The 27,993-nt window shown below is 43.7% G+C and overlaps 1 protein-coding gene and 1 long non-coding RNA gene across 5 annotated transcripts in view; both read left to right on the top strand.

Moving 5' to 3' along the window:
- RPS6KA2 (ribosomal protein S6 kinase A2) overlaps positions 1-27,993 on the top strand; it is a 468,026-nt gene that overhangs the window by 286,541 nt on the left and 153,492 nt on the right. For all 4 annotated transcript variants that reach the window (XR_006289668.1, XM_043543199.1, XM_007071080.4 and 1 more), the window contains one exon: positions 24,433-24,549. Coding sequence is in view for 2 of the 4 variants with exons in the window: in XM_043543199.1 (XP_043399134.1) it covers positions 24,433-24,549 (117 nt within the window). In the remaining 2 variants the exon portion in view is untranslated. The remainder of the gene's footprint in view (positions 1-24,432; positions 24,550-27,993) is intronic.
- On the top strand, positions 1,988-4,832 carry LOC122465102. The gene is made up of 3 exons (XR_006289669.1): positions 1,988-2,052; positions 2,262-3,092; positions 3,647-4,832. It is a non-coding gene; the product is annotated as an uncharacterized LOC122465102 (long non-coding RNA).

Genomic DNA, 27,993 nt, shown 5'->3' with positions numbered 1-27,993 from the left:
GGTGAGGACCAATAGATGTCCTATGTCCCTTATTATTAATGTAAAGCACTTGCCTCCAGGAACCAATGATATTTTTCACCTGATGAAGCACATGGCTGCACAAAGCAGTCCCTTTTTCCCAGAGCAGCCTTTTAAATCATATGTGGGGTTCAGGTGTGGGAGAGGAGTGGAAATACAATGGAGCAGATAGACCTAGGAAAAGTCTGAGGCAAACCAAGGTATGGGGGGGGGGGGGGGGGAGGGAGGCTGGGGGCCAAGGCAACTGCCCTCTTTGCCCCAGCGCTGACTAGAAAAATAGCTCTGGAATTGGCAATTAGGAAACATGGATTCTAGTCCTGACTCTGTCACTGACTGTGGCCTTGAGCATGGAACTTGGGCCAATGTATTTATAAGTGGTATGATTTTGAAGGCCTCTGTTATGGATGCCCAACTTGACACAGAGTGGCTTCTTGGACTCATCTCTAAGGAATGAATCCAAAAATAGTGACTTGTGTTCTTTAAGGGGCCTCAAAACACAGAATTCACTAATCAAAAGTCCCATCAACTTCTTTATTGATTGTAACTTACATGTCTTCTTAATAAGTAGATTTCTCAAATGTAAAAAGAGAAGCCATTTGAAAGGAAAATATAAAGAGTGTCTATGTGAACTGATGAGCTGAAATTATTCAAGAAACATTGGGTTCCTTAATATGCAGTGGCCCAAGTAATCTGAATAATTTGCTATTTATGGTAAATACTTATGAAAATACTTTAGCAAGTGCGTGACTTGGTAAATGTGAGTAGTCCCAAAAATTAAGTACATGAATGTTTGCAAGATCAGGGTATGAGACACCTTCTTCTATAGCTACAGGTACTATTCAATGAGTATATGTATCAGAATCTGTCCCTTAATAATCACTGTGGCCACTTTTTTTTCTTGTTTGCTCCCAGAAATATTGGCAGTAACGTTTCTGGAAACAAATAAACCTCTTATAGTCTGGAACAACTAATGCCACTTGTGACATGGAAGTGCCACCCTCACAATAATACTTTCTACCTCTAGGAATCGCATTAAAGGATTTGTGGCGGTGGCTATTTTGTTAGTATCTGCAGGTAATGACTGTTTTCTAGCTTGCTAATCTCTTGTCTTTAATTAAATAGAGCAGATGCTGCCTCGCCCAAGTAATCATTAGGGACTAGCAATTCTAGTGTTTGAAAGATCAATGCAACATGTAGGTCGGACACAAAAATACATGTGCAGTGGTGTTGTAGCCGTGTCTGTCCCAGAATATCAGAGAGACAAGGTGGGTGAGGTAGTATCTTTTTTTTTTTTTTTTTTTTTTTTTTTTTTTTTTTTTTTTTTTACTGGACCCAACATCTACTGGTGAGAGACAAGCTTTCGAGTTTACACAGAGCTCTTCCTCCGGTCTGGGAAACCTACTCAGTGTCACCACTAAATATAAGGTGGAACAGATTGTTTAGCATACATAGTTAACATGTATTTCTATGGACCATTCAAGGTGAAGAGACCTGTTAACGCCCCTCCAGTCATAGCTGGGAAAGGAAGGGAAGGGGGTGAAGGCAGCTAGGGGTGCGTGGGGGTATTAGTGGGTTACAGATTGGATTTATGGTTTATTATAACAGTGTCTCTACTAATTCCATAATTTTTAGTGCCTACCAGAGCAATGAATTTAATCTCCCAGGCTCATCTTTCCAAAGTATTGCACAGGTTTCCTTTGGGGATGAGGGCTGAGAGATCCTGCCCCCTCCCTCCCCCCCACCACGACTGGAGGGGTGTTAACAGGCCATTTCACCTTGAGTCTCCCCTGAAATGTGTTCACTACTTATGCTAAACAATCTGTTCCACCTTGTATTTAGCTGTGACACTCTGAATATGTTTCCCAGACCTGAAGAAGAGCTCTGTGTAAGTTGGAAAGCTTGTGTCTCTCACAAACAGAAGTTGGTCCAATAAAAGACAAAAAGTAGTTGTAGTTGGTGGTGGTTTGAAGGTCTGGGGAGAGATGGGTTCTGAGTCAGCAAGAGAGCTGCGGCTGGAATAAAGGCTGTGAAACTGTAAATATGGAAATGACATTTTCCATGAGAGACCTTTTCTTGAATGAAAACCTTTATTTTCTGTTTACATTGTATGTGTCAATGAGTATGTGCTTGGAACAGAAAGCATTGCTTGGCTGTATAAGCTGGGGACAGGCAGTCAGGAGATGGTGTACTAGTCCAGCCTTCTTGTGTGGCTTTGTGCCAATCATTGATGTCCTGATTTTCAGCCATACTAAGCGCCTGCAGTGCCTGTTGACTTCAGCTGAAGTCCTGAGTGCTTAGCATCTGTGAAAATCAAGACTTTAACCTATTTGTTCTCTAATACCCCATCTGTAAAATGGGAATGATACTTGTCTAAAGTGTTTTGCGATCCTCCAATGAAAGGTACAACAAAAATGTTATCCTCCCAGGTGCAATGCCAGGACCTCTGCCATTTGCTGCTCCAATATTTAAGCTGTGTTTTTGCCGGCAGACTGCCTGAAACAATTGCTCAGAGGTGTGGACTCTGTCCTACTCATCTCAATGAGATATTAACTCTAAGTATGCCCAACGGTGATCCTTTTAAATGATCGTTCTCATCAAAGCACATAAAGGAGGGGGAGGGTCATATTATGAAGATCTACACAATCTGCTGTGAGTAATATCTCAGTGTGGCACTGCCAGTTGGTAGCATCTGATAAATACCACTACTTACTCCCCACCCCTCGTCCCCCTCGAAAAGGAGCCAAGCCCAAGGAGCCTAGCAGAGGTCAGCTGGATGTCTGAGTCCATTACCAAAATAACAAGAAAATAGCTCCCGGTGATAGTGTTAAACAGAATGGTCTAATGGTTAAACAAATGGACTATAACTGGTTTTAAAATAACACACATTTTAACTGGAAGAGAGATTTGAAACAGCTTTGAACTACATACATGCAATTAGTTATTCTTCTGCCAGCTGAATAAGTTTAAGAAGTTGAGATGGCCCTATTTGATGTGGACACATGGATGGGGAGCTCTCAGTGAAGGTAATTGAATACTTAACATTTCCATGCAGTTCTGATACAGTAACTCTACAGGTTTCAGAGTAAAAGCCGTGTTAGGCTGTATTCACAAAAAGAAAAGGAGTACTTGTGGCACCTTAAAGACTAACACATTTATTTGAGCATAAGCTTTTGTGAGCTACAGCTCACTTCATCAGATGCATACTGTGGAAAGTGGAGAAGATCTTTTTATACACACAAAGCATGAAAAAATACCTCCCCGTACCCCACTCTCCTGCTGATAATAGCTTATCTAAAGTGACCACACTCCTTACAGTGTGTATGATAATCAAGGTGGGCCATTTCCAGCACAAATCCAGGGTTTAACAAGAACGTCTGGGGGGGTGGGGGTAGGAAAAAACAAGGGGAAATAGGTTACCCCTTGTTTTGATGACTTAGCCACTCCCAGTCTCTATTCAAGCCTAAGTTAATTGTATCCAATTTGCAAATGAATTCCAATTCAGCAGTCTCTCACTGGAGTCTGGATTTGAAGTTTTTTTTGTTGTAATATCGCAACTTTCATGTCTGTAATCGCGTGACCAGAGAGATTGAAGTGTTCTCCGACTGGTTTATGAATGTTAACTCTACAGCATCCCTGTGCTTAAGCTGAGGTTAGGGTTGCCAATTCTGGTCAGATGTATTCCTGGAGGTTTCATCACATCCTATGATCTCAAATGAAAGATTAGTCTTTAATTTTTGGAGACTCCAGGACAATCGTGAAAGGTTGGCAACCCTAGCTGAGACCATTCCATTTCAGTACAATAGAAAACAAATCTTAGTATATTCCACACAGATGAGCATGAGGTAAAACATTAATATATCTAGAAATGAACTTTGGGATTTAGCAATATTACATGCATAGGCCTCCAAACTAAAACGTAGTGGTAAAATATGTGTGGTTTTGTGATTAGGACTGGGAGTCAGGAAAGTAAGCTTTTATTCCTGGCTCGGCCAGACTCATTACATGAGCATGTGCAAGCAACTTAACCATACTGCACCGCAGGTGCCCCATCTGTCCAAGTTTATATTTACTTCCCTCATAGGGTCTTGTGAGGCTAAATTAATGTTTCTAAAACACTTTGACATATGATGGAAGATGCTGCAAATGCACACAGAATTATTGCTAAGGAAAAATGGAATGTGGACTAATCTCTCCAATTTATTGTACCCTCCCCACCCAAAATGCAAAAGATACAGCCCACACATGTATTTTAACATTCTAAAGAACAACCTCCTAAGAATTCAATAACAATAGTTACAGCTAATCAATCAAAGTAAATTTGTGTGACAGTTTAATACAATTTGTAACTTTTTTTTTTTTAAGAAATGTGACTAATCCCTGGTTTCTGCTGACCCAAATTAGGTCAGCATAGCAGGCATTTAAATGATACAGTAACCGAGGCCCACTCCAATAGAAAATGGTGGCAGGGTATTCCCTGGGGAAAGCAATGAACAAAGCATCTGAAGAGACAAAGGGAAACAATTTTTTCATTGTTTTATAGATGCAGTTGCAAATCATGAACAGTCTTCTTTCACAGCAAGTGGCTTTGGGGCTTCTGGGAATTAGTGGCCAGTAGAGTAATTCTCTGGGTTTGATTGTTGAAGCATTTTCCAATGACAATGGAAACTTTGAAGAGACTTTAATTTTACATGGGGTAGGGGGGAAATGGAAGCAAAGTGCTGTACTATATAGGCTGATTCTCAGTCACCTTGATCATGTGTTCACCTTGCATATCCAAATAGTATGTGCTTGATTCATGAGCTATATTAACTAGATTACTTGGAATTCTGATTAATAAAACCTGATGAGCTGTACAGCTCATCAACTTAACATTCACTTGAATTAGTTCTGAATGAGTGGAATTTGATAAAGTTGCATGTTATGAAGCTGCAGCATCTGTCTGCATTCTATATGAGGGACTTTCAGTCAGGGTGCAAAGCTGGATACTTGTGGAAAAATCTCAACATAGGGAACATATTTTCTATATATCCTCTCCATGTTCCTGATTACATGCCCTTGTAGTTCTAACTATCTAGGACATTTCTTAGGGATTCTATTTACAGCTCCTCTTTTAGTAATAGTGTGTCCTAGGACTGAACTCTTCTGGCACTGAAAATTGCTAAAGGATAAATGGGTAGCATATTGGAGCTTCCTGTATTCAGGATGCAATGCAGGGGAATTCAGAATTCCCCTCTGCAGATATTAATGTCAGGAATAAATGGCCAAGGCTTATTTTTGTGGAGTTAAAAAGAATTGATGGCATTTCTCCTTGGAGGGAGGATGTTTGTATGCTGAAGGAAGGTGTTAGAATTGTGGTTTATTTTTAGTGCTCCCTTTTCAGGAAGGCTTGCAATAAAGCCATTTACCTGGTTCAACAGCATTGCCTGAGACTGGTGCAGTCAGCCATTAAGAGACCAAGGACCTGCTTCTTCAACTCTGTAATCCTTTCTCACTGAATACAACCACCACATAGGGCAAGACCAAGTTACTGCCCTACTGGGAGCTTAGTCGCCCCCACCCTGCCACACCAGTCAGAATTGGAGGGAAGAGCTTAAAAAGGGAAAACACAGCACAGTTGGTGGCAGACTAGAAAGGGGAGTGGACTTCTGGCCTTCAGCTCCTGGCAAGCGGGCTGGCTGGAGTCTGGAACTTCTCCGATGATTGCTGCCCAATGCTGAATCCACTTTTGATGGGACTATTTTTCCTTAGTTGCCTGTGAGGCTAGTTGGGGCCACAGGTTAGCAGAAGTTGACTAAAGGAAGAAATCCTTGTCCCACCTGTGGGACAACTCATTTGTGTTCATTTCTTTTAATGTTTGTTGACAACCCTGGAAGAGGCATACTGTCTAGGGCTCAGCCATAAGACAGATCCCGTTACTATTAGGCTGTCATGGTGGAACATCTGGACATTGCAGAGCAGCGACCTGGGTGAGTGCAGGGGCGTGGCAAAGGTCCTAGGGGGCACCCTGCTGAAGGAGCCTAGTGATACTCACATTACAGCCAGATCCACAAAGGGACTTAAGTGCCTAAAGCCCACTTTTAGGCCCAATTGCGGTTCCCAAAACTGCTGCTTGGCTGCCACTTAACCTTGTAGATGCCCGAACTCACTCAGCACTGAAGCTTTTGCCTCTGAACATGCACACTTCTGCCTCAGGGAGGTGCCCAGATGCCTATCTCACACCTAAGTCCCAGTACGATCCTCAAGCCAGGGGAAGATAGGTATTTCCCCTCCTATCTTGTCTGTGGGGACCAATCCAGTAGGTGTACTCGGAGTATTTCTAACTCCACGTCACACAGCCAGGGAGGGAGGAGACGGCAGCCTTCCTTACAACCTTAAATCCGGTGGTTAGAATACTCACACTGGATGCGAAAGATCCCCCATTTCAACTCCCTCCTCTGCCTGATGAGAAGAGATTTGAACAGAGATTTCCCACCTCCCAGGTGAGTACCCTACCCACTGGGCTACAGGTTATAAGAAAGGCAGTGGGTAGGGTACCATCCACCATCTCTCCTCCACCCCACCCCCCCACCCCGCCCCCCGAACAAAAAATTTTTTTGCATGGAGTTAAGTGGGTACCTAAGCCGTTCTCTCAAAAAACAGCTTATTTAGGTGTCTAAACTGCCTAATTTCTTGAAGAGGGATTCCTAGCTGAGGATCGCAAACAAAGATCAGCACCTTCCTACAGCCCCAGTTTGGGCACTGAACTCAGGAGCAGGGCTTATAACATACCTCTTATCAGCATCTCTCATTGGATGGCTTAGGCAGCTCCCTGGCTTTTGTGGATCACAGTCTCAGATGCCCATCTCTCCCCATTCATTGTATAGGGGCCCTACATGCCTGAGTCAGACATTGTGGATCCCAGTGATTTTTCAAGGTGCCTAGAAGTTAGGCCTTGCAGCACTGGAGTCCCTTTGTGGATCCAGGCTTAGTGACTACTCCTATAAGTTGGGACTCCTCTCCTTTGTTTGGGCTTCCAGAATCGGGCCCCAACTGTATCTGCCCTGTGACCATATGGTAGTTGAGCAGTTAGCAACCTAGGTAATTTTCAGTGGACCTGACACGCACATGGATCAGTACTTTATCTATTTAGAACCCTATCACAAACCCATATAAGTCAATGAGAGTCTTTCCAGAGTTTTTGGATGAGGCCTTTAATTTGCTGACTGGATGTTTGTTTTCTTTACTGCTTAATATTTAGCAAAAACAAATGTAGAAACTCCTCATATTTACAAAAGAGGCAACAGTGCTAGCTGACTAAAAAGGGCATAATTTGTTGCCCCACTTATCTCATTTTGTTGATTAGCTGCAACAGATGCTGATGCCCAATTCACTTAATATAGTAAATTTGGCACATTTGATAACTCCTCCTCTTCTTGTACCATCTTCAACAGACCTTAATTAACTGGTACTGTGCCATTAGTGAAAACAACTCATGTTTGTCATTATGGCACAGTACCAGTTAATTAAGGTCTGTTGAACATGGTACATCTTGCATTAGCCATCTGCATCCTTCTTTTGTATTTCTTTTGAAGGGCCTGATCCTGCTAATTCTCACTCTCACAAGCAGTGCTTTCTGACACCTCCACTCGCACTGGAAGCAACGGGACTACAACTATGAATAAGGACTACTCATATGAATAAGGCTTTGTAGAACAGGGTCCTGGTATTTACAATATTGATCCTGAGCAGAGCCGGGCAAGATTTTTTCCAAACTAATAGTTTTGTTGAAAAATGCAGTTTGGGTTGACCCAAAATTCTATGTGCAATTGACATGATGAGAACAATAACTGCCTCTGAGTTTAAAGAGAGATGAGTAGCCAGAACTTGAGCACTTGTGTTTGGAGAGAGGATTACTGAGTCCAAATTGGTTTCCACTCTTGTGTTGCAAAACAGCTGTAATTGATGAGTGATACATCTGCTCCTCCCTCAGAGCTTTGGCCCCAGTTCTGTTGTGGCTTTGACCGACACCTGGGCCTGCTGGTGTCCGTGGTTTTGACTAAAGCCTTCATCACAAAGGAATTTATTGTGCTTAGGGCAGGATTAAAAGACAGGTTCCCTGATAGTAACAGAAAGCAGCTTTGTCTGGGGCGTCCCAAATACGGCACTCTGTTTAGCTGGCATTCTGAAAGTAGGGCTACATCCATATAAGCTGTACTGTTGCTCTTTGCTCTCAATCCTTCTTTGTGCAGTGTAGGAGCAGGAGCTATATTTAGAGTGTCAACAAAAAACAGAACAGGAGGAAGACCTGGAGTCTGTGCCCACTCTTTTCTTTCTGCCTGAAAAATTAACCCAATCAAGAAGTCCAAAATGTTTTTGTGACTGCTCAGCAACTAGGAGGATTGTGTATAGTCTGCTGTCTCACAGCTTTTAATTCCATTAACCATTCTGCAGTACAGTTTGTATCGACGATTCTATACCAAATAAAGTTTCACTGTGCAGTGTACGTTTATCTTCCTTGAGCCTCTAATGGAACACATTCATGTTCCTGTATTTTCAGACACCCAGTTTTGAGGTCTCCAATTGAATTAACCTATTAGACCGTATTTTACTGTTCCTTCTATTTCTGTCTTTCTGCCTGGGTGCATCACCCTGTGGCTCAGCTGGCTGAGAGTAAGGGCAGGGTGGAACCTGCAGTCCTCCTTCCACAGGGTGCTGCTTGGGGGGACTGGAGAGGCTACTTCATCCATTGGGGCTGCATTAACCTTGGTGGAGCAGCTCTGTGACCAGGAGGAGGATGTGTGGCAGGGCTACTTGGGTCAGGTGATGGGTCCTGTATTTGTCCTTTAATGCATAGGAACAACTATTACTAAGTTTTACCACAGATCGCGTGTGCTCTCGCTCTCTCTGCCATGTTTTTACCTTGAAGATGGCAGCTGTGTTCTCGGAAAAGCTTGTGCATTTAAACTTCTCATTTGGTTCTGTAAAACCACTGGGAGTATTTTAATCTTTTATGAAACTTTCTAGTAGTTAGATACTGTGTAGATTTGCTGCACCAGGTGTAAGCTACAGTAGAAAAGAATCAAATATTTTTAGGCTAATTAAAAATACATGGCACAGACATGTTGATCTTGGTTTAACATTCTACAAGATTTGCAGGAGTGCAAGGAAATCCTTGTAGGGTGGAGTGCACTGTAGTGAAGTTGTTCTTAATCTGGAATGCTTGATGTTTTAAAGCACTGGAGGATAGCATGCTATAACAGATTGAAGGAAAGGGATTCCCTTCCATTGACTTCATGGGCTTTGCTTTCAATGGCAGTTCCGTGCATTAAGTGACTGCAGAATGGAACCCACAGCACCTGGTTCTCATTTACATTAAAGGTGGCAGTGCAAAGGAATTTTAGGGGTTCTGCTGACAGATGATCGCAAAAGCTACAATCAGACTCTCTGTTTTAAGCCCATGTTTAGCATCTCTCTAAGAAGAGCAAAATTGGTGAGCCTTTCAATCCGCAGGCTTACTCTAAAAGCCAAGCAGTATTTTATCTGGAAAGGTTGGAAAAAACTACTTTTGAGTTACAAGTCATTAAAACATACCTAGATATGATATTTTGACTTGTCTAATGCCACTTTGTGTCCTTCTAGCTCACGGTCCGCTCATTATTATCCCTTCAAACTTAGAAAGAGCATCAACGTGTTTGGAGAATGTACATCGGACCCTTGCTAGAACACAGGATTTGGGATCCATGCGCGGGACTGTGTTAAAATAAATTCCAATTAAAGTAATTAAATTTGGGATTCATGGCCGCGACCTCATTATATGCAAATTTGTGCTATATAGATGCATGTTCTAGCAAGGGTCCAGTGTATTACATCTTAATTTGTAAACATTGAGCCAAATTCTGACTCTGAGTCTGACAGCATACAGGAGAATTTCCCTCAGTGCAAGATGCTGCAGTATCGGGCATAGGGGCCTGTCAGAGTGAAAGGGGGAATGTCAGTAGTACCTTGTTTTATGGCTATTATGGGCTGTAGAGTGACCCATAGGCAGAAGTAAGAAGTTACTGTAAGTTAAAGCAGAGGGTGTTCTTGAACCATACAATGTGATTCTACACACGCTTACTGTGGGCCTAATCCAAAATCCAGTGAAGTCAATGGGACTCTTTGCATTGATTTCAAGCGGGGTTGCATTAGCCCTATATAAACTTTTGGTGCATTTGAATATTTATGTACCTTCCTCTAATTGCTCTTTTGCACACTTGAATACAGAGACAGGGTTTAGATTGTAATTTTCCTTGGTGTATATACATTAAAGTTATCAAAGATTTTTGTATATTAATATTTAGGAAATTGGCATTACTGTGTAACATAAATGGCATTTGAATTTTACAACAGTGAAACTAATAAAAAGTTAAACTCCTCAAGGTCCTATTCAGCAGAGAGCTGTCAAATTATTTTCCTGGTTTTTGTTTTTTCAATACAAAAATGAAGTTTGCTCACAGTACATGCTCTTCTACAAGGACTGCCAAGATTTATGCAAAAAAGTCACTTTGTTGAGAACTTTAGTCTCATCTCAATCTTAAAAGGGGTTTCTGAGCATCTGGAGGGATTTCCTGCATTTTGTTCTAGTTTCAAAATTTAAAAAAATCTTCTAATTGTGTTCTTTGATGGATGATTCCTGGTAAGTGTGTAGTAATATACTTGGTAAATTAAAACATTTCTGCCTCTGCAGAAAAGAGGCTGTGTGGTTGAATATAACAAGCAAACTGTTCCCTCAGAGATATACAATGTGAATCACTGAGTTATGTAAACTAAGCTGAAGGGCTTCTTACTAATTCACAAAGCTGCGAAATGTAGAGGACCTTTGCTGGACCACATTTCCAACAGATTATTGTGCTATAAATCTGTTTATATGTGCATTTGTACTTGCATGTGGAATTGGGTAACAATCCTTAAGCACTGTAGGTAACTACTTGTACAAATGATCTGTGTTTCTCATGCAGGTGCAGTAAAGGTACACACATACAGGTCCAGACATACATGAATTTTGTGTGCTAATCTTAGCATTCGTCAGCTGAACATTTCTCCTTGTAACTGGAACCTAGTTTGAAGAGGTGTTGTCAGATAGTTTTGCATCTCTTTAATTTTACCTTTGAGAGCACAGTGTAAGACAACAAAATGAAATTAGTTCATAAGTAAATAGGCAACTCAGTGGTAAGCAGAGAACCCATTTGTATTTTGGCCATGTTGTCTAGCTCATGTTGATCAAGAAATATTATGAGTAACCACTGGAATGTTGACTACAAGCTAAATTGTCATACCCCTTACAGGGGAGCAAGGTCCTCGCCCTCTCTTACTCCCTTGCTCTGCCTTGTTCAGATTTCAGGCCTGAATACGGTGCAGGGTGGGAGAAGAGGCTGCATGCCTGGTACCCCCCTTACCTCTGCTCCACAAGCAAATGGGCAGAGAAGACCAGGGATTGGAAGGAGCCTTGGTTCATGCATGCACACTCTCTTGCTCACTGGCAAGAATAGTTGACTATATGCACAGATAGTAAACTGCTGCATTAAAAAGGGTGTAGTAACTTATTCCTTCCCTAGATCGAGCAGGGAGCAAGGCAGGACTTGTGGCTCTGGGCTGCTTCTGGATCAATGCAGCTACACGCTGCCCCTCACTCAGGCAGACGGGTAAAATTACAGTCTAGCCTCCTGTGGTTAGGTGTAAGCAATGTCTCCAACTGTGACATTTTCTTACTGATTCTGAACTGTACTGAAAATGAATTGTTCACTAATGATAGGCAGGGATCTGAAACTGGACTAAATGGGTGGCTATAGCAAATGATACTGTCTTGAGTATTCTCACTTTCTGTGTTTATCCATGTCTATCCTTCTCTTGAATATACAGGCAAGACTGAATAAAGGCCAAATCCTGATCCTATTGAGCTCATTGGAAAACTTGCCATTGACTTTAGTGAGATCAGCACTTGGCCCCTAGAAGAGATGACTCATCTCTGCAGGGATGGACTTCCCTATTGTGCTGTTTTATGGCTCTCTGAGTGTGCACGTGCACAGGATAGGGCAAAGTGCAACAATATTTTTCTAGTGATTGTTGTGATATGATAAACCTCTTACAATTTACATAGCACCTCTGCATCCTGTGTGGCTTTACCGACGTGTACATAAAATTGTCCAGCACTAAATATTACCAGCTCTAGACTGACTGCCTGCCCCCCAGCAGATATCTCAGGCCTCTTCAGAAAAGAAATTTGGTCAAATACCTCATGTAATTGAAATCACTGGGTGGGGAGAAAGTAAAACTCCCTGAGTTGGGGCCAGTTCACTTCCTCGCTTAAGAAAAATCCCATGGGGACAGGGTCAGAGAAGGCAGGTGAACTGAACCTCAGAATTTTCGAGGAAGCATGGCCTCTTCCATGGTGCTGAGGAGGGGCTTTAGAGCAGGCAGTGCATGAGCTTCCACCTCAGCAGAAGTAAAAGCCATTCTGCAGCAATGGCTGCATTTTCATGTGGCTCTCTGTGCTTTGTCTCCCCCTCCCTTCCCCTCCAGGTCCTCTCTCCTTGTCCCCCTCCCCAACATGGCATGAGCTCTGTTACAGTTGGCAGAGTTCCATGTGATTGCTCATTGACAACCATGGAGGGACTCTGCAGGCAATAATGCTGCTCTCTAAGATATGTGTGTGAAAACCTTGGGGTTAAACAGAGGATATAACCACAGAACAGCTGGTCCCGTGTTCCACTTACTGCTGAGCCCACAAAGCACCAAAACAGGAGCATCTGTACAGGCAGGGGCAGCAGGTTGGTATAATTTTTGGTGGTGCCCTGAATGGGTCTAGTCCCCCCACCCACCTGCCCCGTAAGCCGATATATATTTTATTAAATGTAAAAATGGACTGGAAACCGTAAGCATTTAACAGTTGCCCTTTATTGCACAATATCACTATCGTAAGAAAAAATTATTTAACTAAGAATATCAACGTTATTAATACTCTTTTGAATACGGAAACAACCAAGCACTCTTTTTGATCAACAACCCTCAAAAGCGAATACTCTCTAAAATTAAAGCAAATATAGGGTTAGAGTTGTTGATTGTTAGTGGTCCTGCAAATCAAGAATTTGTTGCTGGGATAAAATGAAGCTACAACACACCGGCGCCACAAGATTTCAAGGGTCAATTAAAAGTAGAAAGTCAGAAGCAGCACTCGCCTGCTTCAATACATTATGTTTTGTTGTACCTGTTGTGACGAAGTGGGAATGTTCTTAATGTTTTCTCTGAATACTGTGTGGGTGCATCAGTTTCCCCTATGCATTTCTTAAGGATCTAGGTGGTGGGATAAGGGGGTGTGATTGTTGTAGAGCCCTAGAGAGCCGGTGTGATGCTGTCTGCCACACCATGCACCTCCTGCAGCAAGTCCGCCCAGGCAGGGCTCCTGGGGAAGACACAGGGCCCTGCACCCCAACTCCACAGTCAGACGTGACTCTCAGCCAGCCAGACAAACAGAAGGAACACAGTATAAAACAGAGCTTGTTGTAGGTACAGAAAACAGGACCCCTCAGTCAGTTCCAACCTGGGGGATGGGGAGCCCAGACCCAAGTTCTGGGCCTCTCCCCATTTCCCCAGCCAGTTCCAATATGACACGGCCTCCAGCCCCTCCTCTGACCTTTTTGTGTCTTTTTCTGGACAAGGAGGCCACCTGATCTCTTTGTACTCAACACTTTCAGTTGGCACCTTGCAGGGGAGGGCCCCAGGCCATCAGTTGCCAGAAGACAGAGTGTCAGCCATTCTCTCTGTAGACAGCATCACCCTGGCCCTCTAGGGCTCTACAACAATCACACACCCTTATCCTACCACCTAGATCCTTAAGTGCATAGAGGAAACTGAGGCACCCACACAGGATTCAGAGAAAACATTAAGAACATTCCTACATCATAACACCTGTATATAACCAATTATATATTTTAAAGGGTGTAAAATCAAGTATTGTGCTAAACATGATCATACCCCAAACTGATCACCAAATTTAAGTTGCGTGTTTTTTTCCCCTCAGGTGAGGGCTCTGGGGTGGGGCTGGGGATGAGGGGTTCACACTGAGGAGGGGGCTCAGGGCTGGGACCTCAGGTTTGGGGTGCTGGGGGTGCAGGCTCTGGGGTGGGGCAGGGCCAGGGACAAGGAGCTTGGGGTGCAGACAGGCTGCCCCAAGACTAGGGTCAGAGAGGACTTTTTTTTTTTTCCCCCCTCCCCGCCGGCAGCAGGAAGCTCCGGGTGATGGGCCTCTCCTCTTTCCCCCCCCCCCCACCCCCCTGCAGCACACTCACTCTGCACATGCTCCTAGGGCCCCACTCAGGTCCAGGAAGCCCCCTCGCCTCCCCTATGGTGGGTACTGTGGGGTGGGGGGCTGCCATCATGTGTGGCCTCCCATGCTGCTGCCCCTGACCATAGCCTCATTGGGGGTGGTGGATGGGGCTGCCCCTTGCCCAGTGTGGGGCAGGAGTGGTGGTTGCAGGGATGGCGGGGATAGGGGCAGATCACAGGATCAAATACTCACCGAAGCCCCAGCAGCTGCTCAGGTGAGTGAGGTCCCCTCCTGGTGGCGGGGGGCGGGGGGGGAACAGGGCTGCCAAGCACGTGGGTGCCTCCTCCCCCTCCCCTGGTGCAGCAGTCAGCTGCCTGCCTCAAACTGCTGCCCCTGTCTCTTGTTACCACAGGCAACAGCAGCCGGCAGCTGCACAGGCAGGCAGGGATGCTCTGGGGAGGGGCGTGGGGCGCTCCAGGGCCGCAGGGGGGGGTTGCATGGGGGGGCAGGTGGGGCCGGGGAGAGACCCAGCTCCAAATATTGGTGGAGCAGGGCCCCAGGCTCTGAATATTCCTGGTGCCAGGGTTCCACGAGTCCATATAACTCGCCGCCTATGTGTACAGGGACACTATTTAGGAAGGGAGGGGCAGCTCTTGCCCCCTCTCCCCCAGTTTCATACCTGAGGTCTGCTCACAGAGCAGCCCTAGCCCCAGACTGAGCTTTTAACTGCAACACAGCTTGAGTGTGATATGTGATGAGTTCTGTGCTGCCCCAGCTTCCACCCTTGGGGCAGGGAGTTTGTTTATAAACAGAGGCAGAGTGATTAAGATAATAAAAGGCTTGTCCTTAAATTATATAAGGATCCTTAGATGATCCTGGAAGCATTGCCAGGCACTCTAGTTAAAAGATAAAAAACAAAGGGTAGGAATAAATGGTCGGTTTTCAGAATGGAGAGAAATAAATAATGGTGTCCCCCAGGGGTCTGTACTGGGACCAGTGCTGTTCAACATATTCCAAAATGATTTGGAAAAAGGGGTAAACAGCAAAGTGGCAAAATTTGCAAATGATACAAAACTACTCAAGGTAGTGAAGTCCCAAGCAGACTGCAAAGTGTTACAAAGGACTCTCAGAAAACTGGGTGACTGAGCAACACAATGGCAGATAAAATTCAGTGTTGATAAATGCAAAGTAATGCACATGGCAAAATATAATCCCAACTATACATACAAAATAATGGGGGCTAACTTACATGTTGTTCATCAAGAAAGAGATCTTGGAGTCGTGGATACTTCTCTGAAAACGTCCACTCAATGTGCAGTGGCAGTGAAAAATCTAACAGAATACTAGGAATCATTAGGAAAGGGATAGATAATACGACAGAAAATATCATATAAACCCATGGTATGCCCACATACTGAATATTGTGTATGGATCTGGTCACCCCATCTCAAAAAAAGATATATTGGATTTGGAAAAGATACAGAGAAGGGCAACCGAAATCATTACGGGTACGGAAATTATATCCGTGTGAGGAAAGATTAAAAAGACTGAGACTTTTCAGCATAAAAAAGAGATCACTAAGGGGGGATATGATTGAGGGCCATAAAATAATGAATGGTGTGGAAAAATTGAACAAGCAAGTGTTCTTTACTCTTTCACATAACACAAGAACTAGGGGTTGCCCAATGAAATTAATAGGCGGCAGATTTAAAACAAAAAGTATTTCTTCTCAGGATGGGCAGGGATGCAACACAGTGCTCTGAGTGTCCATAGCCTCTGTTTGCCAGAAGCTGGGAGTGGGCAGCAGGGGATGAATCACTTGATTTCCTGTCATGTTCATTCCCTCTGAAGAACCTGGTATTGTCCACTGTTGGAAAACAGGATGCTGGGCTAGATGGATCATTGGTCTTACCCAGTAATGAGCTGCCAAAATCTTAACAACCGGTTCCCTCCTCACCCCATGAGGGGGTCGTGCCCCCCCCCCCCGTCTTCCCTCCGGACTCCTGCCTCATCCATCCCTGACTGCCCCCAGAACTGGGCAGGAGGGTCTCATGGGCCACCGTAGTGGGTGCCCACTCCGCCCCTAAGACCCAGAGGGACCTGCCAGGGGGCGAGGTGGGGAGTCCCAGTGGTGCTTACCTGGGGCAGCTCCCAGGAAGCATCCGGCAGGTTCCTCTGGCTCCTAGGGGTGGGGGAGCATAGCTGGGGGGAGCAGCCGCTCCCCCCACTGATCACATCAAAAGTACCACCTTAGCTGCCGACTCCGTGGGTGCTCTGGGGCTGGAGCACCCACAGGGAAAATTTGGTGAGTGCAAAGCACCCACCAGCAGCTGCATGCCGCACCTGGCCCCAGCTCACCTCCGCTCTGCCTCCTCCCCTGAACGCACTCCCCCTCCCCCTGACTTCCCATGAATCAGCTGTTAGCGCGGTAAGCCTAGGAGGGCTGAGAAGCAGGCGGTGGCTTCGCGCTCAGGCCCAAGGAGGCAGAGGTGAGCTGGGGCGGGGAGCGGTTCCCCTGCACATCTCCCCGCCCCGGGTTACCTGCTGCGGCGTGGGTGGTCCTCCTCGCGCCCCCCCGCCCCAGCTCACTTCTGCTCCGCCTCCCTGGGCCTGAGCATGAAGCCACCACCTGCTTCTCCATCCTTCCCAGGCTTTCCATGTGAACAGCTGATTCGTGGGAAGCTGGGGCAGAGAAGCAGAGGTGGGCGGCGTGTTCAGGGGAGGAGGCGGAGCAGAGGTGAGCTGGGGCAGGGCAGGGAGCTGCTGGTGGGTGCTCTGCACCCATCAAATTTTCCCTGTGGGTGCTCCAGAACGGCCACACTGGGTAAGACCAGTGGTGAGCTGGAGCCGGCTAAAGTTCTTATATAGAACCTAGATATATCAGCCCCCACCTCGCCACTGTAACCCATTAGACCCCAGTTCCTTCCCAGAGCTGAGATAGAACCTAGGAGCCCTGATGGGGTCTCTCTCCAGAGTTAGTAACAAAATAAGAACATATATTAAAATTTTAAACCTAACCAGAGTGCTCCTTAAGTGACTTGCCCCAAGACGTCAGAACATGTTAGTATTCAAGCTGAGTGGGTCTAATATTTATTTAATTTTCTTTCTTTTATATAGGTATTAGATACGGTGCTCCTGTCAGCTAACTGCTAAGCTATCTGTCAAAAAACTAGAGTTTTCAGGTGCCTAAATGGCCCCTGGAATCACAATTAAAGTTGCCGCACCCCCCCCCCATCTGAAATGGTGCCCCTGGATCTGTGCCATCTATGGCTGCAAGGAGAAGGCAACTGCAGTCTCCCATTTCACAAAGTCAGACTGGGTTCCCTCTGCAAATTCTGCATTCCTTGTGCACCCAGAAGTCTTGCTCACTTCATTGGGAGTTTTGGGTGAATGATGGAATGTGGGATCGGGCCCTAAATCACCAACATCCCTGTCCTATGCAAGGCACATAAATCATAGAAATGTAAGGCTGGAAGGAACCTTGAGAGGTCATCAAGCCCATTTGCACCCCATCCCTCCCCAGAACTGACGCAGTATCAAATATACCTAGACCATCTGTGACAGGTTTATCTAACCTCTTCTTATACAGATGCTCCCCGGGTTACACAAGACCCGACTTACGCAAATCTGCACTTACTGAAAAAGTTCTGTAAGCTAGAAACAGGAAGTGGGGTTGGTGGTTTTTTTTGTTTTTGTTTTGTGTTTTTGCCTAATGGTTGGGTATACATTTCCAACTTACGCAAGGCGTTCCAGAATGATTGCATAAGTTGGGGAGCTAGGGTGACCAGAAAGCAAATGTGAAAAATCGGGACAGGGGATGGGGGGTAATAGGAGCCTATATAAGAGAGAAACTCAAAAATCGGAACTGTCCCTATAAAATTGGGACATCTGGTCACCCTACAGGGAGCGTCTGTAAACCTTCAATGATCAGGATTCCACAACTTCCCATAGTAACCTATTCCAGTACTTAGCTATCCTTGTAGTTAGATTTTTCTAATAGCTAACCTAAATCTCCCTTTCTGCCAACTAAGCCAGTTACTTTTTGTCCTGCACTTAGAGAACATGTATTTGGTGAACTGTCCTCTTTATAACAACAGTTTTCAAATACGTTAAAGGCTATGTCCCTCCTCATCCTTCTCTTCTCTAGCTTAAACATGCCCAATTTCAACCTTCTCTCATGAGTCACAGAAGCATTCTCTGTTACTTTATCAGGGGTGCAGGCTCATCTCCCTCTCTGTTTCTATTGTTCCATCACATGCTTTCCACAAACAGACAGGAACATCCATTTCACTTGAATAATCATAGATCTCTGGCACAAACACACACATTTACAGAAGATTTAACTCAATTCAGGCATTCCCTTTAGTGTGCTGAAGGGACATGTCAGCTGGGAGTTAGAGGACTGGGTGCTGTACACCTGACTGAATCATGACCATTTCATTTTTATATTCTCCCAACTGGACTGATCAAAACTCAGCGTGAAGATTCTGCTCTTCATCTTTTTCAGGGTAAAACCCTCTAATGGGACCAGATGTTACTTCAAATATTGCTTTGCCTCATCCTCAAATTTGGATGTTGTAAATCTGGCTGAGGGAGGGTTAGACAATGCACATGTCATTTGCATCTGGTCAACGTTCAGCCAATAACTCATCCCATATGTGGGATACCATTGCATATGTTTTCTCAGTTCAGCATGCATTCTTGTAGTCGTGAAACACAAAGATTTCTGCAGCCTACCTGTGCACAGTGAGAACTATCTGAACTCTGATCCACAATCTCAGAGCCACAGTTGTGTGAATGGTAAAATGACACTTATGATGTTCAGCATGATTCTGCTAACTTTAATCACATTGATCTGCAAATGATCCCGCTTCTTTTGGTGGGACTGGTACAGAGTGGAGTCTCTAGCCCTGGTGCAGCTGCATTGCTGCAAACCCCTACCGCAGCTATGCCACACCAATGTGAACTGTGGCTTGCACCTGTGTAACGTATCCCAGGTGAACTACAGAGTGGGGACCCATGAAACTAAACCTAAGGTGTTACTCAATGTGGGAAAAAGTCTGGGACACTCTGACCCTAAAGCTTGCACTCCTCCAATTTGGTGTTAACTGTATCCAAGAAAACAGATTCCCTAGGAAGTGCTGTATATTGTGCCCCATCTTGGTTTAACAATGGGAGCATTCAGCAGACATAAATAATATAAAATGTTGGAACCAATAACAAACAATATAACCATGCAAAATGTTTTTTTCTACCAGGAAAGAAACACAAATATTGTTGGAGTCGTCCCAACCCCCTCCCCCCCCCCACCCCCTCCGTGTACTGAGAATATAAAAATGAGGTAGTCTGGGTAAGGCCGGATTTACACCTTGTGCTCCCCTAGACACCCCCAGTGGCCAGGAGTGGCAGGATACCTCCCACCGCCCATGGCAGCTTGGAGCTCTGAACCAGCATGGGCAATGGGGGGTACCCCGCCACTTAACTTTTAGGTGCCCTGCCGCACAGCCCCCCAGCGCCCTGTCTAGATCCCCACACACACTTCCCAGCACCCCAACGCACACAGACCTCCCCCTTCCCCATCCCCTCACTGCCCAGAGCCTTTCCACAAACCACCCCAGAGACCCATTCACCCATGCCCTGCCCCCAGCCGCACTTACCAGACTGTAGTCTACATTTTCCAAAACAAGTAACGATTTTAGGTTCTTATCTTGACATCTGAAAGAAGTTTGATTTTTTTTTTGTCTTTTTTTTTTTTTTTCCAGTGGGTACACTCAGTATTTTATGAAAATCCAACTGTTTTAACATGTCTCAAATTTGGCACCTCCACATTCACTAATCACTTTTGAAAAGTTAGGCCAGCAGACTTACATACCTAATACAGCTCTACCCTGAACCTTACATGGGTGGGGGGAGGGACGCTAGGGTAGATAGGTCAGGCCCAAGATGGGCCAGCCTTACTCTGCTGGCACCTCCATCCTTCAGTGCACTTCCCGATATTAATTCTTTTCTAGACAAGACAAGACAAAATAGCCTGGTTAAGGTTGTCTTTGTTTTTAACAACTATCATCCAGATGTCAATGACACTTACCGCTGAAGTAGGCTGTAGCTCACGAAAGCTTATGCTCAAATTTTAGTCTCTAAGGTGCCACAAGTCCTCCTTTCTTTTTGTGAAACTCCTGTGTTATGTCTGTGAACAACACATGTAGAATGCAACTGCTCAGCTCAAAAAAAACACCATTAAACTAACATTTTTTTTTCCAAATAATTTTCCTGCAGAAAACCTTTTGAAAACTTCCTGGTTAGTCATGCTTTGGAGTGATGAGCTGAATGCCCTGTAGTCTGCTTGTAGCATTACGTTTTCCTGTCTGAATGCTAGCTATTCAGCAGAATTAAAACACTTCCTTTTACTGATATGATCTCTTTTTGTAATTAGATATAGTTCATATTTTTGTTTTAAGTTGTATTTGAATACTCAGTGGGGCCCAGCTGATAGTACTTTTAATATTGTTTTATCCTTCATTCCGGTCTTTGTATCCATAAACTAATCTCTGGGCTGCTAATGCCCTGTGTATCCTGAGCACAAGTAACAATATGATCCTTGTGCTGGCCGTGGCTACCCTGGTTGAACCATCTAGCGAGAGCTGTTATCTCCCCTTATGTAAGAACTGTGCTGCCAAAGCGAATGTTTATGGGACTCCTTTCTGTGAGATCCTAAACACCACCACCCCCATCTCCTACTGGTTTCAGCTAGAGCTGATGGCAGTCAGCGCCTCACAGGAACTGGCCCTATGACATTGTGTAGATAGGACTTAGTGATTTTATACCATGTTGAATTTAGACAACCTCATACACCAGTATTACTGAATCACCTTATTTATTTGTATTACTATAGCACCTATGGGCCCTAGTCATGGACTAAGACCCTGTTGTGCTAGGTGCTATGCAAATGTAGAATACAAAGATGGTCCCTGCCTCAGGAATCTTACCGTCTAAGTAATACTCTTAGACTTTTTAAGGTCTATGATCATGATCTATGGCTCTACGCTGACCTTCTGGATATTGCAGGCCATAGAATCTCACCCACCCACTCCCTGTAGTAGACCCCTAACCTGTGGCTATTTTACTGAAGTCCTCAAATCATGATTTAAAGACTTCAAGTTACAGAGAATCCACCATTTACTCTAGTTTAAACCTGCAAGAGACCCATGCCCCATGCTACAGAGGAAGGTGGAAAAACCCCCAGGATCTCGGCCAATCTGATCTGTGGGGGAAATTCCTTCTTGATGCCAAATATGGCATTGAGTTCCCACACTCCTGGGAAAGAATTATCTGTAGTAACTCAGAGCCCTCTTTATATAGTGTCCCATCACCAGCTCTTGGAGATATTTGCTAGCAGTTGCAGATCAGCTGCATGCCATTGTAGACAGTCTCTTCATACAAAATCAGCCATAATTTTATCAAGCTCAGCTTTGAAGGCCAGTTAAGTTTTTTGACCCCACTGCTCCCCTTGGAAGGCTCTTCCAGAACTTTCACCTAATTTGAAGCCTAAACTTGTTGATGGCCAGAAGGACTCTGTCAAAGTTCACAGGCATGAGCAATCTATGTGATCTTTGCCCTTCACTTCAATGGGAGGAGGATTAAGCCCGTAAATTTCAGTGTTAATAAAATAACAATTACCGTTTATGCAACAGAGAACCTACTGCAGTGCTGTTCTCCCATTCTGCATCCCTGCTCCTCTAGCCAAGAGACTGCTTATGGTAATTCACAAGCATCCTGTCTTTCCAGTGCTTCAGAGAACATTATGCTTGCTCCCAGGAACAGAGTAAGCAGACTTGAAGTAGCTTGACATGCCTTTCAGCATTTGAAACCAAGCCAAACCAAAACAGGATAATCTTCATAGGAAGTGATCTAAACCTCATTGCCTGAGATATTTAACACTGCACTGGACAAGTCAAATGAGCTAATAGAAAAGTTCTATCTCTCAATCTATAACTCTCTCATTAAAAATTGGTAGGTCTAATTTTAGTTCTTGGGTGTCCTTTTTAACCATCTTTTTTAGCATTAATTAATTCTCTTTGTAGTTAATTGCTGCTTTATTCAAAGTTATGAATTTAATCAATTGCATTATGGTATTCCCAGGAAATAATAGATTTTCTAATGTTCTTTCAGCAAACAAAATTAGCAACACCTTAGCAATTTCAACATATCCCTGTAACTAAATGTCTTGAACTCAAGAGGTTATGTTAAATTTAAAAGCATAATGTGAAATATGCTCCAGGTTGTAGGCATGTGATACTCATTATCAATATGAATGGATAGATAGAAAACTCGTGTATAATTTTAATTTGCTAAAGCAGTTTGAACGAACAGGAAGCCGTGAGTGAAATCCTAGCCCCATAGACACTGGGAGTTTTGTTACTGACTTCCATGGAACCAAGATTTCATCCAGAGTGTTTTGGGGACAGAGAAAGTTAGTGAAGAGAGGAGGTACCAGTAGTCTTGGGGATGCCATTTTGATGTATATAAAACTAGGGTTAGTTTTTGTTTTAGCTTTGTTTTGATTTTATGCTTTGCCAAAACAAAAACAAGATCCATTTAGATCTGGGTCCCATTTTTCCTATGTACCCAGAGTTCAGGAGTATGGGTAGATGGTTCTGGTTTTAACCCATTTCTATATGAAATAGGTTTGCAAAACCTAAATCACCCATAGTTTTTTGCTAACCTAACTCTAGTTTAGAGCCAATGCTCAAGTTATTCAAACCCCAAAATTCAGGGAATAATAAAAGGTTCTGTTTAACCCATTTCTATTCTTTCTTAATCTAGTAGTGATTTTTGTTAAAATATATTTTAATTTTATTTCTTCATTCCATATGATGAGAAAATACAAAAATGGGGAAGGCAACTACAAAATATGAATTACACACAGACGAGGCAGCCATCTAGTATATGGTAATCTAGCCTCTGAGCAAATGCTATGTGCAAAAGTATAGAATGGCTGCACTGGAAGACACTTGTTTGTGTTGTAGTGATATCAATAAGTTGACTCATATGGATGGTGAGTTGGATGAAATTCTTTTGGGATTCACATTAGATAAAAATGAATATGCTGTGCAAGTCAGAGCCAGGTAAATCTACTTGATACCGTGACTTACAGCAAATTTAGGGCCTATTCCTATGATCCTGAGCAGCTCACACAGGTCTGGTGAAGGGTTTTGTGCCGTGTCCCCTTCAGTAGACACAATGACAAATCTGTATTGTTACCCAGCATAAGACTGTTCTTCAGATATAGTGGAGGCAGGACTGGCCAACTCAGGCTCTGGTCTTGCAAATACTCAAACGTTTAGGTTTGTGCTTAACTTTAAGTACAGATGTTTTCGGGATCAGGAGCCCTGTTCAGTGTCTTCAAAGGATGCCCCTCTGCGTTGACCATGCAAATATTCCTAAGGAGCCTAGAAAACATGAAGCAGTGGGGCTCATTCCTGGCGGTGGCAGGAGGAATGTATCGTCATCCTTCTGCTGCCCCACTAGCATGTGGGATTTGTGAATCTTTGTATATGGAAGGTTGCTAGTAGTAACCTTCCATTATTCCTTCAGCTGAACATGCAGAAGCACTATGAGCAAAGTCTTCTCTCTGTCACGCATTTATAGTCTGAGTCTCTCCTTCAAGATGATAACGCTACAGGTTTTTTAATGACTGTAAATGAGTCTTTGGACCGAGTGGGGTGTATTTGGAAAGGACTGCATTAGTGGTACTGTAGCACATACACGTAGATCACTGTAATAGACCATAAAGCCTGTGATGAACAGGCATCCTGATCCCAGTCGCTTCAATTATTTACTCCAATGTTTCAATTTACAGGTTCTGTTTTTATCTATTCACATCATGAAGTTTCATAGGCAGCAGCAGTGGGATGCTGACGTCTTACATTCAGACTCAATGTGCTGCACTGAAAATAATAAGTCCCGGTGTGTATATACACACTTCATATTTGGCATAGCATATAGTTTGTATTCTCCAAAGTTTTGGTATTAGGGATTTAATTGTAGAAACAAGTGTGGTGGGATTTAAATAAATATTGTGTTCTTTCACTCACAGTAACAGCTGTGCTTTTCTTTTTTTTCTTCTTTCACAGGAAGAAGGTATAGTGAAGGAAATAGACATCAGTCATCATGTAAAGGAAGGTTTTGAAAAGGCAGATTCTTCACAGTTTGAGTTGCTGAAAGTATTGGGGCAAGGTTCCTATGGAAAGGTAACTTTCTACAGTATGTAATGGACCTAATTCTGCTTTAAACAGCACTAGTAGCATCCCATTGAAGTCAATGAAGTTGTATGGGCAGAAGAGCATATTTGCCATTTACTGGGGTCCTAGGTAAGACAGGTTAGGGGATAATATTTATGGGGCTAGACCCTAAAACATGAATGAGTGTTATGTACTGGTATAAGAAAAGGAGGACTTGTGGCACCTTAGACTAACCAATTTATTTGAGCATAAGCTTTCGTGAGCTAAGGTGCCACAAGTCCTCCTTTTCTTCTTGCGAATACAGACTAACACGGCTGCTACTCTGAAACCTGTCATGTACTGGTTATGTAATCCACTCCTTGTTGCATTAAACTACCCCCCAGCTGTTCCAGAGGTGGTGATTGTGCTATAATTGCTAGTTAGGGCACATTGGTTGAGATTTTCGGAGAGGCCTGTGGGAGTTAGGCATCCAATTCTCATTGACTTTCAATGAAATTTGGTCGCATAATTCCCTCAAGTCCCTTTGAAAATCCTCTGAAGCTCATGATCTGAGCTCTGGCAATCCCAGGTTTAGTGAGCAAGATAGCAACCATTAAAGTTTAAAGCATGGGACTGGGAGTCAAATGTTTCAGCTGCAGCTCTGCCAGTGACACCACGTATGGTCTTGAGCTTTCACTTACCTTCTCTGTGCTTCAGTTTGCCCATCTATAAAATGAGGTTATTGATCGCTTCCTCAGAGTGGTACTGAGAAAACTTTATGGTGCTCAGATGAAAAGCACCATGTAACTGCAAAGTATTATTATCTTTAAGAAAGATAAACTAGTTTTGCATTGTCACTTCCCTTTTTAATGCCCACAAAAGCCATGTTTGTGCACACATTCCATTGCTGTGTGCATATTATACATATCTATTACAAAACAACGTACAAAGACTAGAAACCACAAACCATCACCTGAATGTCCTTTGGTTAAGCATCCACGTTTCTATGGTCTGAATGAATGAGATCTCCAAACCTTTGCAAGTGTGACCCTTGCTAGCAGCTGGTGAGCCTAATTTAAACCAAGTGCCAAAAATCTGTGTTTTAAGTTTATTTTTCTTGGTTTGTTTGATCAAGGGTTCAGGCCTGCGGAATATATTTTCAATCTGCCTTACTCAAGAAACTGATGTACTCCTAAAATCAACTGAGTTACACCAGCATAAAATTGAGAAACAGTGTCAACCTGTCTAGAATGGCTCACAACTATGAGTGCTGACCTCAGGGCAGATGCTCCAAACTAGTTGTATGTTCTAGAACATACGATTTCACCAGTCCAATAAAGAAAGAAAGAAAAACCCAGTAACAAGTGTGAACTCCTGAAGCAGTATAACTGTCTTACCATGGAGTCACAGACAGTCCCCTTGGCATTCCACTCTATCTTCCCACCCAGGTAAGCTGGACTATGTGATTGTCACTTTACACCAAAAATCACAACAATACTCAGTTTACTCCCAGTCCCAAAGTACCAGTCAGTCACTTACCCCAGGCCATCTGTACTCCGATCTCAAACCAAAGACAACGCCGGTAGCCAATCCTGTAATAAACTAAAGATTTATTAACTAAGGAAAACGAGTTATTTATAAGTTTAAAACAGGAAACATACACACATACAAATGAGTTAGTCTTAAATTTAAAATGGTCATATAGGATTCTATAATAAGCAGCTCTATATGTCCTTTAGGGCTGACCAGGCCAAGCAGCATGGGGATCTCTTGCTTATGCTCTCTGGACTCGAAGATTCCTCAACAGAAAGATCCTAGTTTCTTCTTGTCAGGGATTTTTATCCCCTGTTCCCCAGAATCCAAGCAGATGGGATGAGTTCATGCACAGGTTTTCACTTTGTGGAGGAAGTTACAAATGCAATCAACAAGGTCTCTGTCCTTTGATGCTACATAATGCTCATTTGCCTTCAGTGGGTCATCTTGTGTGCAGGATGAACACTTTACCTTAATTAATGCTGCTTTTCCTGTTCGAGTTATACAATGACAGAGGTTTACAATGCAAACAGTATAACTTTATACCATGGGATAACAAAATTATAAGTAGGATTAATGCATGCAGCATCCTACTAACATTCCATGAAGTCTACACACTAAACACATTCTTATAACATTTACTATCTGTTTGGCTTTACCTGTTGGTTAGTATAGTTCAGACTGGTTTCCAGCTATGCATTTGTCAGTGCCCAATGAGGCCTGGGGCCTTGGCATAAGCTGGCACCCGGTCTGCCAGTGTCACACACTGATGAAACAGATCCTACAGTTTTATTCCTGAGACAAACTATATTTAGAGGATTTATCCACTTTCCTGAACACTGCAAATGGATAACTATCACTACATCTGTTACAAGCTCTCTGGGATGAGGGAATTTGGAAACCATTCACCAGCAAATGTATGTCCTGCAGAGGAAAGACCATAGTAGTCTTGTGTTCTGAACATCTGCATTTAAAAACAGTCAGACCAAGTAAGCATTGGCTGCTGCAGTGAGATGCAATGCTTAGGGTTTTTTATTTTATAAAAAAAAAAAAAAAAAAAAGTGAAGGTTGGGGGGGGGGGGTTGTTCTTTCCAGATCAGCAATTGGCAGCTCTCCTTGTTCCAAATGCCCCAGATCTTTTGCTCTGTTGTAGTTTCTCTCTATCAAACTTAATCCCAACTTTTCAGAATATGGGTATAATAAATATTTCAGAAATGGTTCAATGGCAGTCTTAGATCGTACTGCTGTATTTCGTTATTAGTCCTCTAAATTTGGCTGTCTACAGTTAACATTTCACAGCTAAAATAGCTGGTCTCTGGTGCCACAGAAATACTTACCAAAGGAAGACTTGGTCCTGTTGGGCAGGGTCCACACACTTTAGTAAAGGATCAGCGTATAACAGGGTACAGATTCAACCTAGCTTGGGTTGTGGGTGATTGCTAGTCACCATTCAGGGAGCTGTGTGAAATAAGTTAGTGCGCTCTTTACCACAACAGGCACTATTTGGCAGCTTCAGCTGAGAGGCCTGGGATTGAATGCCCCTGGAAAGCTAACTGCCTCTTCGCTCCAGTAATGGTCCCCACAGGTTAGGACAGGGTGGGGAAGCTTGCGCGAGGGTTGCTTAGGCTGTTCCGATCTAGGTTTTCATCACCACAATGTCTGAGATCCTTGTTTAACTTTATAGCGCGTTAGTCTCCAAGACTGTCAAGTCACCACTTTTCATGGCTACTAGCTGGAGCCAACGCTCTGCTGCAGGATGCTCAGAGAAACTTCCTTTGTCATCTAGGAGAGCTGCAGGTGCTCAACGTCTCTGAAAATCTTATTTAGGTGCCTAGCTTTAGGCAACCACATAGGCTGAGGGGAATTTTGACAATTCTATTTGCATTCCATTGTACCTTTAAGAATAATAAGACATCATTTTGCAATACAATGCATTTTTGT

This window comes from Chelonia mydas, chromosome 3 (genome assembly GCF_015237465.2).
Source record: "Chelonia mydas isolate rCheMyd1 chromosome 3, rCheMyd1.pri.v2, whole genome shotgun sequence".
Classification (NCBI taxonomy): Eukaryota; Metazoa; Chordata; order Testudines; family Cheloniidae; genus Chelonia; species Chelonia mydas.
Note: the sequence above shows the minus strand (reverse complement) of the source record. Positions and strands in the feature narration are given on the sequence as shown.